At 41.1% G+C, this 13,893-nt stretch overlaps 1 protein-coding gene across 3 annotated transcripts in view; it reads right to left on the reverse strand.

The window, feature by feature from the left end:
- Window positions 1-1,117: 1,117 nt before the first annotated feature.
- The window catches only part of GSR (glutathione-disulfide reductase), a 59,201-nt gene continuing 46,425 nt past the window's right edge, over window positions 1,118-13,893 (reverse strand). For all 3 annotated transcript variants that reach the window (XM_060291604.2, XM_030832587.3, XM_060291603.2), the window contains exons 8-13: window positions 10,455-10,541; window positions 8,814-8,972; window positions 7,059-7,170; window positions 5,228-5,359; window positions 4,007-4,140; window positions 1,118-1,680 (exon numbers count right to left, since the gene is read on the reverse strand). In XM_060291604.2, the coding sequence (XP_060147587.1) occupies window positions 1,531-1,680; window positions 4,007-4,140; window positions 5,228-5,359; window positions 7,059-7,170; window positions 8,814-8,972; window positions 10,455-10,541 (774 nt within the window). In that variant the 3' untranslated portion in view covers window positions 1,118-1,530. The remainder of the gene's footprint in view (window positions 1,681-4,006; window positions 4,141-5,227; window positions 5,360-7,058; window positions 7,171-8,813; window positions 8,973-10,454; window positions 10,542-13,893) is intronic.

Genomic DNA, 13,893 nt, shown 5'->3' on the forward strand with positions numbered 1-13,893 from the left:
CACTACCTTTTAGGCTGGTGGAGGAGAGGGGGCAGTGTCATGTCAGTCTACGTCCGGGTTTTTAGACCCTGTTTGCTTGCTGCAACATTTACATTACCTGGTTACCAGTGGTATTTTTCTTTCTTTGAAACTGGACTTACTTAATTTGTCAGTGCAGCAGCCTAGCCATGGCTAACCAGAAAGACATTCAGTAAAAGCTTAATGACAGAGGTCAGTAGCATTAAGTCACTGCTGAAAGCCATGGAAAAATTTAACCAGCTTATGTAGCTGGTAAAGGCTAATGGAAATAAAATGCTAAAAACTTGGGCTTCCCTGGTGGCGCAGTGGCTGAGAGTCCGCCTGCCCATTCAGGGGACACGGGTTCATGCCCCGGTCCGGGAAGATCCCACACGCCGCGGAGCAGCTGGGCCCGTGAGCCATGGCCACTGAGTCTGCGCGTCCAGAGCCTGTGCTCCGCAACGGGAGAGGCCACAGCAGTGAGAGGCCCGCGTACTGCAAAAAAAAAAATAAATAAATAAAAATTAAAATGAAAACCTATATGATTTCTAGACTGTGCTTCCAACTCAACTATTAAATTTGCTAAATGTTTCTTTTATACCTCTGGTCTTTATTTATAAAAGTGAAATCTCTTTTCTCCCCCATAAGGTCTTAAGCCGACTTAGGGTAGCTCACTATTGGCATCTGACCCTTCAATGTGAAATATTCTTAGAAAATGAACTGTTACCCATAAACTCATAACAAATTTTATAAGAAGAAAAGACTGTAATTTTATTTTCAGATTTTTGGAAATAGTTTTCAAAAAATAAAATGACAAGAATACATACAAAAACTGAAATCATTCACCGAACTATGAACTCTTAGCAGAGGAAAGGACTTTTGAAGTACATCTGAAAACACGGATCACTTCTAAAATGTCCCTCTCACTTGTGCAACCAGCCTCCTCAAATCTTTCCCAAATCTGATGAACTTCATCTCATAAAAGTAACACAGACCATTTTTAATCATTTAGAACAAAAGAAAGAATAAAATACAGGAGGCAGGCCTCTCAAGTTACATGCTTTTAGAGAAAACTCACATCCTTGCAGCAGCTTTGTAATATGCAGAGCGCAGTACTGGCTTCAAAAAAAAAAAAAAAATGACTCTGTACTTGCATTATTTAAATGTGAAGAGCAGCTGTCATCTTCCTCTATAAAAATTAGCAAGTGATATTCATTCAAGTACATTAATTTCACTGTACTTCATGTGGTTTTATACTTAGGATGAGGCTAAAACAAAACAAAAAACAGCTAGCACAGAGCTATTAATAAAACAAATAGTAATTATCGAGAGATGTAATCAAATGAAAATCAATCCTGGATAACAAAACAGATTTCTAATTACATAAATAAGTTTACTGAAAATTTCCACTACTGGAAGATCCTGATTACAATAAAGAAATACATACAATGGGAATGGTAAGGAAACGTGATGATTTGGCGCCTTTCTGAAGGTCTAGTGGTCCAGCTGCTGGCCATACGAGTCTCTGGGTTCTCAACGAAGGGTGACCAGTTCTTCCGAAGAGGTAGGATGAATGGCAACAGTGTTATCAAAGTCGGATTTTGTTGCTCCCATTTTTACTGCGACCGCAAAACCCTGCAGCATTTCATCACATCCAATTCCCTGCATGTGGATCCCAACCACCTGCGACAGAAAAGACAAAAATCCTTCAAGTAAAAATTTTTATCTCCATAATTGTATGAGTCAGCTCCTTGTAATGAATCTCCTTCTAGGTACACACACACACACACACACACTCACACACAATTTTTTTTATCAGGTACACTAATAAATTTTTTATTAGTCATGAGAGATACCTGATATTTAAAAACCTCTAAAAAAACTTACATCTCTAATCCCAATATAGCATAACACAGCCTACATGGCCCGCGCAGCCCTGACGTCCCTCCCCTGCCTACCTCACTCAGCTCTCCCCACTCTGGACTCACCAGCTTTCCTCCTGTCCTGAGTATTCGCCATGCTCTCCCCTTTGCACAGGCTGTTCCCTCTGTCTGGACACTCTTTCCTCCCCTCTTTTAAGTGTTAAAGCCCATTCATTCTTCAGATAGCTACACCTGCCTTCCTGACCAAGTTAAATTGTCCATCATGTGAGCTCTCAGTCCCAATATTTCTCCATCATGGTTCTATCACAACTGCAAAGTTGTATTCATCTGGGGACTGGACAATTACAGTCCATCTTTCCCAGGAGATGTTAATCTCTAGATGGAGGGGACCCTGCGCACTTCTGCTCCTCACTCTACCCTCCTGGCCGAGCACAAAGACAGCCCTTAGAGGCACTCAGCCCATACGTGCTGGCTGCCTGGACAAATGACCAGCAAGAGGCATTTGTTTCAAATCACATTTTTCAGTCAGGTTTCTAAATATATTTTAAAATGACTAGTTAATATTCACCTCCAGCAAATACTTTTGGGGTCAGTAGACTACTGAAAAGCAAAGTTAGAGAATATAAAACTTAGCCACAAAAATACGTTGCTTAAAAACAAATCAAGGATATCCTTAATATTAATGAACACTACACGTAGAAATGATTGATGCAAACTTAATGTTATACGTTTCTTTACAATTAAAAAAAAAGTGTATCTCAAAATAAGACAAAGAAATCCCAAATCATGTACTGTATATACAGTCAGCCAAATTTTTAGATATTGTGATCTAAATTGAATTTACAAAGAGCTTCTGGTGATAGCAGGAGCCTTATGTTATTTCTCTCCATACGGTATCCCAGTTCTTACTCTTCAGTTGATTGTCAGGTGATGTTTACCAAATGAATGAATGATAAATGGCATAAAGAAATAACTGATATGAAGAGATAAGTAAGGACCTTGCTGATTCAACAACTGGAAATCTCAGGCTACTGAGGAACATTCAGGGCAAGAAACAGCAACCTTTATCTTCCTGCCAAACCACTTACTTTCTTCTCTTTGCACTGATTCTCTGCTTCTGTCAACTGTCAGTGATGTTGATTTTTATAAGCCAGAAGCCAGGGACCATCTTGTGGCTTTCGGTGTAAGGGCCACTGATTTAGATACAGACTATGTTCTTTTTTAATAAGAAAAGTTGGAAACCATACCTGAATCTTCAGTTAAATTACTGTTCCTCACAAAGCCATGTTCCCAAGGCATATTGCTAAGTTCCACTTTAATATTTAATTCAATTTATAGAAAAGCCCAAGAGGCTGACCTAATATCAAAACAACACCTATTTCAAAAATTATTAAAAAAAAAAAAAAAAAACCTGTTCAAATTCAAACTCAAATCACAATGAGATACCACTTTGCACCCAGTAGGATGGCTACAATAAAAAAAGACAGTAACAAGTGTTGACGAAGGTGAGGAAGAACTGGAACCCTCGCACGTCGCTGAAGGGAACATAAAATGACACAGCCACTTTGGAAAACACTTTGGCAGTTCCTCAGAAAGTTAAAGCAAAAATAGATAACTGATTATCTCAGAACATTTTACTAAATAAACTTCTTCCTCACTGATTGGTTATGTTAATATGTTAAGTCTAAATTTTTTACATTAAATTCTTACACTTACCAATATTTCTGAGCTGCCTATCTATTCTGGCCTACTGGTCAATGACAATCCCGACCTCTCCCCTTTATATTTTACGTGCTTTTTTTGGCCACACCGTGTGGCTTGCAGGATCTTAGTTCCTTGACCAGGGATTGAACCTGAGCCACAGCAGTGAAAGTGCCAAGTCCTAACCATTGGACTGTCAGGGAATTTCCCCCCCTCCACTTATGTTTTTGAAGTAGTGGAACCTTCTTTCTATGTGAAATATTATGAAGAACCACAATAGAGAGAGAGAGAGAGACAGATAAAGGTGGGACTGTGCCAGTTGAATCAGAGAAAGCTTTACCTGGTCTTTCCTTCCCACCTCACCAAAATACCCCATCCCTGCCAACCTTGAAGACAGTCTTGAGCTTACTGGATTTTTCCCATACCTTTTCCTCTTTGTTGGCACAAACCATTTTCATCACACATTTTGTTTTCCTTTTGGTAACTGCATGATACATTGGGGTAAAGGTGGTGGAATAAATCTTCACGTTTTCTTTTCCATATTTATAAATGGCCTCATCTATAATGCACAGGGGGGAAAAAAAAGCATCTATCAGAAACTTAAACAATTCCACTGAGCTATCAGAGAGATGGCCAGAAATACATAACCTGAATCAAAGTACAAGGAAATATCAAACAAAACCACAATGAGCTGGGGCTTCCCTGGTGGCGCACTGGTTAATAATCTGCCTGCCAATGCAGGGGACACGGGTTCGAGCCCCGGTCCAGAAAGATCCCACATGCCGCAGAGCAACTAAGCCCGTGCACCACAACTACTGAGCCTGCGCTCTAGAGCCCACGAGCCACAACTACTGAGCCTGTGCACTTAGAGACCATGCTCTGTAATGAGAAGCCTGTGCACCGCAATGAAGAGCAGCCCCTGCTCGCCGCAACTAGAGAAAGCCTGTGCGCAGCAACAAAGACCCAGCGCAGCCAAAAATGAATTCATAAAATATATTAAAAAAAAAACCCACAATGAGGGACAATCTACAATATAAATGTCAGTGTCATGAAAGACAAAAGACAGGCTGAGGAATCCTTTCTCTTGACTAAAGGAGACCAAAGAGGTATCAAAACTAAATATACTACATTATCCTGGAATGAACCCTGGACTTGAAGGGAAAAATGTTGAAAATGAAATTATCTGAGATAACAGGCAAACTTTGAATAAGGTCTAAAGTTTAGATAATATTGTATCCACTTAAATATTCTCATTTGAAGCTATGCTTCTGTAAGGGAACAGCCTTGTTCTTAGGAAACAGATACTGAAGTGTGTGTGCATGTGTATAGAGAGAAAATGATACAGCAAAAGTGTTACCAGTAGACAGGAGTCTTCTGTAGTATTTTTGCAACTCTTCATTAAATTTGAAATTAGTTCAAGTAAAAAAGCTTAAAAAATCAAACAGATAGGGTGGAGTGGGGAAAGGAATTATACTCTCAAAGTACTAGTAGCTGGGGAGGAAACTGGACCTGTGATGAGAAGTTAGTAGCTAAAAAGAAATATAACTCGGGGGCTAAGATAGATTTAGTCAGCTGACACACACCTAGTTTAACATTAGCAGAGGAAGGGAAGAAACCATAAATGACCTTTATTTTTAAACACCTACCTTCTGTGAGTCCCACTGTCCCAATAGGGGGGTGGCTGAAGACCACCGTAGGGATGTTGTCATAGTCTAACTTGGAATCTTCTTTGCGTTCAAAAAGTCTATGGGCAAGTTTTCGGCCAGCAGCAATCGCAACTACAAAGATATTTTTAAATCAGTGTTTAGCTTATTGTTCATCTTAACATAGCAGGATTATTCTACTAACCGTTTATCCATCTGGCTTAACATACAAAGTTCTGACAAAGTCTTCTGTCAATGCTCATTACAATATCTAGTTCAATATAATAACAGACCTATCAATACCTTAGTTAACAATTCAAAACTATTGGCTTATGTGAATTCTGTACATTCTATTATGACCAAAAAAAAAAAAAAAACAAAAGACACATTTACAAGTTCCCAACCATCTGGCAAGTCACCTCTTAATGCAGACATTAGCTTTTTGATATATTTATGGAGCAAACTACATTAGTTTCGAGCATCCTCAATTCTACTTTATAACCACAGTCATTTCACAGGAATATTTTGTTTCTTTTTAAAATTATTTTTATTTCTTATTGATTTTTTTTAAAGTTTATCCTCCTTTGCCTGTTTTTATTCCTAACGGTCAAAAAAAAAAAAAGACCTGAGTTCAGTAAAAGCATCAGTTATTAATTTTAGACTTCAAATTGATAATTTTTTTTCCAAAATAAGGTATCAGTAGGATACATAAGAAATTTTTTTCACCTCAACAAAATTTTCAGCTGTTAGATTATGTTATGAAGGTTCTGAAACTTTGCTTGTTAGTTTGCTTTTGTGGAGAGAGCTTCCTAAAAGAGCTAAAAAGTTTTGAGTGTGTGTTTCCATTCTGAGTAAGACCCGGGCCATTTTGGAAAGGATGGTGAGGCCCCGGAGGGGTACAGGTGAAAGCAGATGGATGGATACCACCAGCAGAAGCAGGACAAAGAGCTTGAAATGACGCCAGTTAACTCATGAAGTAGGCTGAAGTATGGGATTCTGAGGATGGGGATCAGGTTGTATCAAGACTAAACAGTCATATAAGAATACCACTTCCGGGCTTCCCTAGTGGCGCAGTGGTTGAGAGTCTGCCTGCCGATGCAGAGGACATGGGTTCGTGCCCTGGTCCGGGAAGATCCCACGTACCGCAAAGCGGCTGGGCCCGTGAGCTATGGCCGCTGAGCCTGCGCATCCGGAGCCTGTGCTCTGCAACGGGAGAGGCCGCAACAGTGAGAGACCCGCATACCGCAAAAAAAAAAAAAAAAAAAAAAAAAAAGAATGCCACTTCCTTCCACTGTCACCAACACAACTTCGATTCTAATTTACAGCATTCTTCAGAAGATGACTGTATCATCTGTATAAAAATTTCAGTCTTCACCAAGCATTTTTAAAATCTTTTAAAGAAAAATAAATACTATTCAAAGCATTTTTAAAGGAAAAAATGAATATTACTCATAACATGTCAGGTTCCCAACCAACATCTATCTCAACACATTTTACCATTTTGATGACATGAAGACACTCAGCCTTTTAACTCTGCTTGAGCTGATTTGACTATGAAGAGCTGAACAGTTTTTTGGGTTTTTTGCGGTACGTGGGCCTCTCACTGTTGTGGCCTCTCCCGCTGCGGAGCACAGGCTCCGGACGCGCAGGCTCAGCGGCCATGGCTCACGGGCCCGGCCGCCCCGCGGCATGTGGGATCTTCCCGGACCGGGGCACGAACCCGTGTCCCCTGCATCGGCAGGCAGACTCTCAACCACTGCGCCACCAGTGAAGCCCTGAACAGTTTTATATAACACACAGAGCCTCCCTTAGCCCCCAAAAGAAGAAACATTACCTGGAGTAAGAAGAGCTTTTCCACACACATCCCCAACTGCGTAGACACCTTTTACATTCGTATTCTGGAATTCATCTACTAGGATATGACCTTTGTCATCAGTTTGAATCCCCTAAAATTGTAAAGGGACAACATGTAAGTATTTGGCCCATCTACAGAAAAACAGCAGCTCACATCTCTGGATCCGCCTCACTTCAGGCACCTCTTCAGCCTGAATCTCCAAGAAACCACAAGACTCAACCACAAGACGAAAAACATCTTAGCAAGCTGGCAGGTTTCATATCTTTTGCTTAATTTAAAAGGTAAATATTTAACTCAGTTTTGAGGAGTTTTAACAGGATTTGTCTTGTTTGCATTGTACGATTCAGCTGGCCAGGCAAGCCTGAAAAGGAATCACTCAACTATCAGACATGGTACTTGGCATCCCCGTGGAGTCCACCTAAGACAGTGATTTTCAGTTCCTTGGAAGTGCTCCTCCTGAAGCATGCTAACTCATACTTTAGACAGGCACAGCCTGAAGCGGTCATCAAAAGTAGACTTCTTTGAAGTTTACAGTTTTATCTTTAAAAATCCAAGCAAAATTTGTATTCTACTCTAAAAGATATCAATGTTTCCTTTAACCAAAATTTCTCCCTATACGTTGAGTCAAATTTTTGCCCCAAGAATATGTGTCATGCTTATCTTGTGGCTTTGCAGATCCCCGGTGTATATACTCCCATGTGAGAAGTAGAAGGCCAGCAGGCATAGGGAGTAGGTAGTGTAGTGTTTAAGAGTAAAACCTTTGGAGCTGGGAGATCTGGGTTCAAGTCCCAGCTCTGCCACTTACTAGTTATGAGACCACCCATTTATCAACAAATACTTGACCCACACCCCAGGCTACTATACTTGACTGTCCTTCAAAATTTAAAAGAACAAAAAAGAATGCTAACTATAGCACTGGTAGATGAGCTTCACATCTGTACCCATCCCCGAGTGCCACAATGTCCATGACGAGTCACACAACCATCCATTAGGATTAGAGCTGCAGACAAGAAGAAATCATTATAGGGCTTTAAAGAGACAGGTATCATAGTAAAAAAGAAATTTGTAGGGAGAAGGCTAGTCAGGAAATGGCGAGACGATGACCTGATCTAGGGTGATGACACCAGAAAAAAAACCTTTATTTCCATTCCAAAGGCAGAAGCAATGGGATTTAATGACAAACTGGACACATGGACTAAACAGAAAAGAATCCAACAGAACCCACTCAAGTTTTGGGGGGTCTGGGGTTGGATCAGGGGAAATCACAGGACTACTGACCGATTCAAAAAGGTTTTAGGCAAGGAAAGTGGTCAAAAGGTACAAACTTCCAGTTACAATATAAATAAATACAATACCAGGGATATAACGTCCAACACGGTGACTACAGATAACACTGCTGTTAGGAGAGTAAACCCTGAGTTCTCAACACACAGAGAAAATGTTTTCCTTTTTCCTTTTCTACTTTTACTGTATCTACATGAGAAGATGGATGTTAGCTCATCCTCTTGTGGTGATCATTTCACAATGTATGTAAATCAAACCATGGTGCTGTATGTCCTAAACCATGGTGCTGTATGTCCTAAACCATGGTGCTGTATGTCCTAAACCATGGTGCTGTATGTCCTAAACCATGGTGCTGTATGTCCTAAACTTACGCAGTGATGTATGTCAGTTATTTCTCAATAAAACTGGGGGAAAAAAATAGAACATTGTAGGCAGACTAGGTCAGCTTACCAGTTTGTTTAAATTCAGGCCCCTGGAGTTTGGGTCCCGTCCAATGGCCCAGAGTAGACAGTCAACATCTGGAATGGTGGTCAAGGTGGGTTTCCTACCAGGAATTGAAGTGACCATGCAGAGTTCCAGGCCTGAAGAAGTTTTTTTAACTTCCTTGACCTATTGGGAGATACAGTTTGTTAACTGGGGGTGTGGGGATGGGAAGGAAAGCAAATAAAGAGGAAACTAGAATTCTTAACATTTAACAACTCTCCACTGAATCCTACATATGAGTCTTACACGCTGACACATTTAGTTTTGCCCAAAAGCCACCAACACTGGAACTCTCTGGAACCAAGATGATATCCTAGGTGGCTCCAAATCAGCCAGCAGCCAGAAATGCCAACTCATATCAAGACCCTAATGCTTCAGCTTAAAAACAAAGTATTTGGGCTTCCCTGGTGGCACAGTGGTTGAGAGTCCGCCTGCCGATGCAGGGGACACGGGTTCGTGCCCCGGTCCGGGAAGATCCCACATGCCGCGGAGCGGCTGGGCTCGTGAGCCATGGCCGCTGAGCCTGCGTGTCCGGAGCCTGTGCTCCGCAACGGGAGAGGCCGCAACAGTGAGAGGCCCACGTACCGAAAAAAAAAAGAAAAAAGAAAAACAGTATTTTAAAGCGTACTTCTTCAAAACTGTGATAAAATTTTAAACCACAAATCTAAGCACAGTGATTTGCAGCTGGAATCGGGGGAGGAAACGGCTGTAGAAGCATCATTAAGAGAGTTTTAAAAATTGCACCATCCTTGCTCCTCCCTGGACATTCTTAATCAGGGCTTGGGAGAGGAGGATAAGATCAGATCCGGAGAGGGAAGGGCATACATAGTTTAGTGAAAGTCCCAAGGGGATTCTGATGTTGACCTTAACCACCAGTCCAGTACTTCAGCATTTACAAAGCAACTTCACATTTATTGTTTTATTTATGATATGGCCTATGCTGAAAGGGCAAAGCTTTGGGGAAGAAAGTCATTTTTGCAAGGCTAATGCTCCAGGAAAAATCTGACATGTAGGTGATTCCCTGAGAATAAAAAAAATACAAAGTAACTTTGTCATTGTTTCCATCTACAAAACCCAAAGGTGTTCTTTCAAAAATAGATTCCATGGGACTTCCCTGGCAGTCCAGTGGTTAAGACTTCCACCTTCCAGTGCAGGGAGTGTGGGTTTGATCCCTGGTCGGGAAACTAAGATCCCACATACCTCACGGCCAAAAAGCCAAAACATAAAACAGAAGCGATATTGTAACAAATTCAATAAAGACTTTTAAAAAAATAGATTCCATAATAATATTTCCTGAAATAAATAAATAAATATAAATCAGTATAAACCTGAAAAATAAGGATGTTCAATGAGGCCTTTGAGCACAAAAATTGTAGTTTTAGTTCTAACTAAACTAAATTCAACTTCCAGATTTCTAATCTTTTATACCTTGGATTTCATTAAAACATTAATGTGAAATGCAGCTTCTGAGGATAAAGAAAAGACTTGGTAATACTCTAGAAAAGAATAAACTGACTGGGGTAGGGGTAGTTTGTGTTTATAAAGCTAGTGGGGTTCACAACAGATAGACGACCAAGGGCCGTAAGCTCGCCCTGGGCTCGGTCATACCTGCGAGTACTTCAGCACCTCTATGCCAGCGTTCTCCAGCTCCTCAGTGCAGTTGGAACTGATTATTGAATCAAAACTTCTGAGCACCTGTATACACAGGCAGCAGAGGAATGGGTGGTGGGAAAGAATAAAACTTCATTAAAGATATGCTACAAACCTGGGAGGGAAATTTCAGTATCAACCCCCCTCTTATGTCCTTCTTCATTCACGGCTGCACTATGAGTGGAGTTTTTTTTCTTTTTAGTCATCTTTAAAAAATTATGGTTCTGAAGAACCCAGGGGCAGGACAGGAATAAAGACGCAGACGTAGAGAATGGACTTGAGGACACGGGGAGAGGGAAGGGCAAGCTGGGACGAAGTGAGAGATTGGCATGGACATATATACACTACCAAATGTAAAATAGCTAGCTAGTGGGAAGCAGCTGCGTAGCACAGGGAGATCAGCTCGGTGCTTTGTGACCACCTAGAGGGGTGGGATAGGGAGGGTGGGAGGGAGGTGCGAGAGGGAGGGGGTATGGGGATATATGTATACATATAGCTGATTCACTTTGTTATAAAGCAGAAACTAACACACCATTGTAAAGCAATTATACTCCAATAGAGATGTTAAAAAAAAAGATTTAACCAAAATAAATAAATTAAATAAGCTGCTATAAAAAAAATTAAAGTATAGTTAATTTACAATGTTGTGTTAGTTTCGGGTATACAGCAAAGTGATTCAGTTATACACACACACACACACACACACATACACACACTCTGTGTCAGATTTTTTTCCATTATAGATTATTATAAGATATTGAATATAGTTCCCTTTGCTATACAGTAGGTCCTTCTTATTTATGTATTTTATATATAGTAGTGTGTATATGTTAATCCCAAACTCCTCATTTATACGCCCCGACCCTGCTATCCCCTTTGGTAACCAGAAGTTTGTTTTCTACGTCTGTCTGTGGGTCTATTTCTGATTTATGATTAAGTTCATTTGTATCATTTTTTTAGATTCCACATATAAGTTATATCATATAATATTTGTCTTTCTCTGGTGAGTGGAGTTTTAATAAGTCTGTTTTCCGACATCACCACCAACGTCTGCATTACACCTGACTTCACCCACTCCTGTTCTAGAGTTAAATCCATAGGCAACCTTCATGCCTCTACTGTCTTTGCCATGTTCCTCTCCTCCCAAGCTCTTCTCTTTTCCATAAGAATAGGGACCAGAAATTCTCTTTCCCCTCTCAGTATTCCAGGGCCAGCTTTCCTGCTGATACAATTTAAGGGAAGATTCTTGAACAAAATCGCCCATTCTAGGCAGAAAAGTCAACTACATGGCCTTAGAGATTTTTTTTTAATACTAGTCTTAGTATTTGTTTAAGGTTTCAAACTATGTATTTTAGGGTTCTAAATTTGGTAAAAATGGGCTCCATTCCAATTAAGGTTCCCAACAAAGTTGAAAACACTGGTTTTTCTTCTGGAATGCTAGATGTTGTTCTATATGAGCCATGGCCACTGAGCCTGCACGTCCGGAGCCTGTGCTCCACAACGGGAGAGGCCACAACAGTGAGAGGCCCGTGTACCGCAAGAAAAAAAATAATAATAATAGTTGTTACTGTCTAGCAACTTTTTTCTTTTATTTTAATAAATTTATTTATTTATCTTTGGCTGCGTTGGGTCTTCGTTGCTGCGCGCAGGCTTTCTCTAGTTGCGGCGAGTGGGGTCTACTCTTTGTTGTGGTGCATGGGCTTCTCATTGCGGTGGCTTCTCTTTGTTGCGGAGCACGGGCTCCAGGCGCACGGGCTTCAGTAGTTGTGGAACGCAGGCTCAGTAGTTGTGGTTCGCGGGCTCTAGAGCACAGGCTCAGTAGTTGCGGCACACGGGCTTAGTTGCTCCGCGGCATGTGGGATCTTCCTGGACCAGGGCTCAAACCTCTGTCCCCTGCATTGGCAGGCGGATTCTTAACCACTGAGCCACCAGGGAAGTCCCTAGCAACTTTTCTTTACTTAGACTTCCTCCTTCTTTCTCTAGAGATTTCTTCGGGATAACACACAGGTGGGGTAAAGGTGGGAGGTCGTGATTTATTCATAGAGTAGCTCTAGAATGGAGTTATACCAGGAAGGGGAGAAGATGGAGAATGTACTGGGGGTGGGGGAGGGCAGGAAGCCCAGATATATGTGGCTCTCTGCCACAAGCCAATTTTCCAAATGCAGGAATTATCCACTCTACTGATAAACTGATGTGATTTATTTACTTATTTATATATTAGGTTCAGGCTACCTATACCTCTGCCTTTCTCCTGCCATCTAATTTGCTGGACATATTCCAGCAATGCAAAATAATACTGACCTATGAAAAACATTCTTCAGGACAAAAATCTCCTGGGGGTTAATTTTAGGACAAGTCTAAAAGCCAAAGAGAAAGTCCTCTGGAGTCCACACTGACCAGTATTATCGGTTTCCCTCATCTGCCCCCCTATTTGCTCAAATACTCAGGAATTTGAGTCATTGCATTTGAGTTGTCAGAGATCTGATAAATGTTCCAAAGGCATTAAATGACTTGTCCAAGTCACACACCTGTTGGGGAAGGCCAGATTCTTAGGGACCAGATTCTTAGGCCAACACTCTTGTTATTGCCCCACACGGTGTCTCTGAAAGCTCCAATACTGTGCCACAACCTAGTGGTGCTCAGTCACGATTAATCAACAAAACACATAAAGCAACACTTAATCAAGTACTGAGAAACATGGAGGCTGAATTTTACCAGAAAGACTATTGGCCTGAGCTTTCTCAGAATTTCGTTGACTCTTAGTTTTGATATTAATTAGCAGTCATGAAACCTCACTTGGCCTTAATTTCTTCATCTACAATATGAGGTTCCAGTCGATGAGATGATCTATAAGCTTCTTTTATTATTATTATCTTTTATTGTGGTGGAAAACACATACCATTAAATTTACCCACTTAGGGCTTCCCTGGTGGTGCAGTGGTTAAGAATCCGCCTGCCAATACAAGGGACAGGGGTTCGAGCCCTGGTCCAGGAAGATCGCACATGCCGCGGAGCAACTGAGCCCGTGCGCCACAGCTACTGAAGCCCACGTGCCTAGAGCCTGTGCTCTGCAACAAGAGAAGCCACCATAATGAGAAGCCTGCGTACCACAACAAAGAGTAGCCCCTGCTCGCTGCAACTACAGAAAGCCCGTACGTAGCAATGAAGACCCAACGCAGCCAAAAATAAAAATAATTAATTTTAAAAAAAATGTACCAACTTAACCATTTCTAAGTACGAAGTTCCATGGTGTTAAGTGTATTTACTTTGTTGTGCAACCAAAACTTTTCCCTCTTTCAAAACTGAGACTCTGGGGGTGGTGGGGAGGGATAAATTAGGAGTTTGGGATTAACAGATACATACCACTATACATAAAACAGATAACCAACAAGGACCT

This window comes from Globicephala melas, chromosome 21 (genome assembly GCF_963455315.2).
Source record: "Globicephala melas chromosome 21, mGloMel1.2, whole genome shotgun sequence".
In the NCBI taxonomy this organism is placed as follows: Eukaryota; Metazoa; Chordata; class Mammalia; order Artiodactyla; family Delphinidae; genus Globicephala; species Globicephala melas.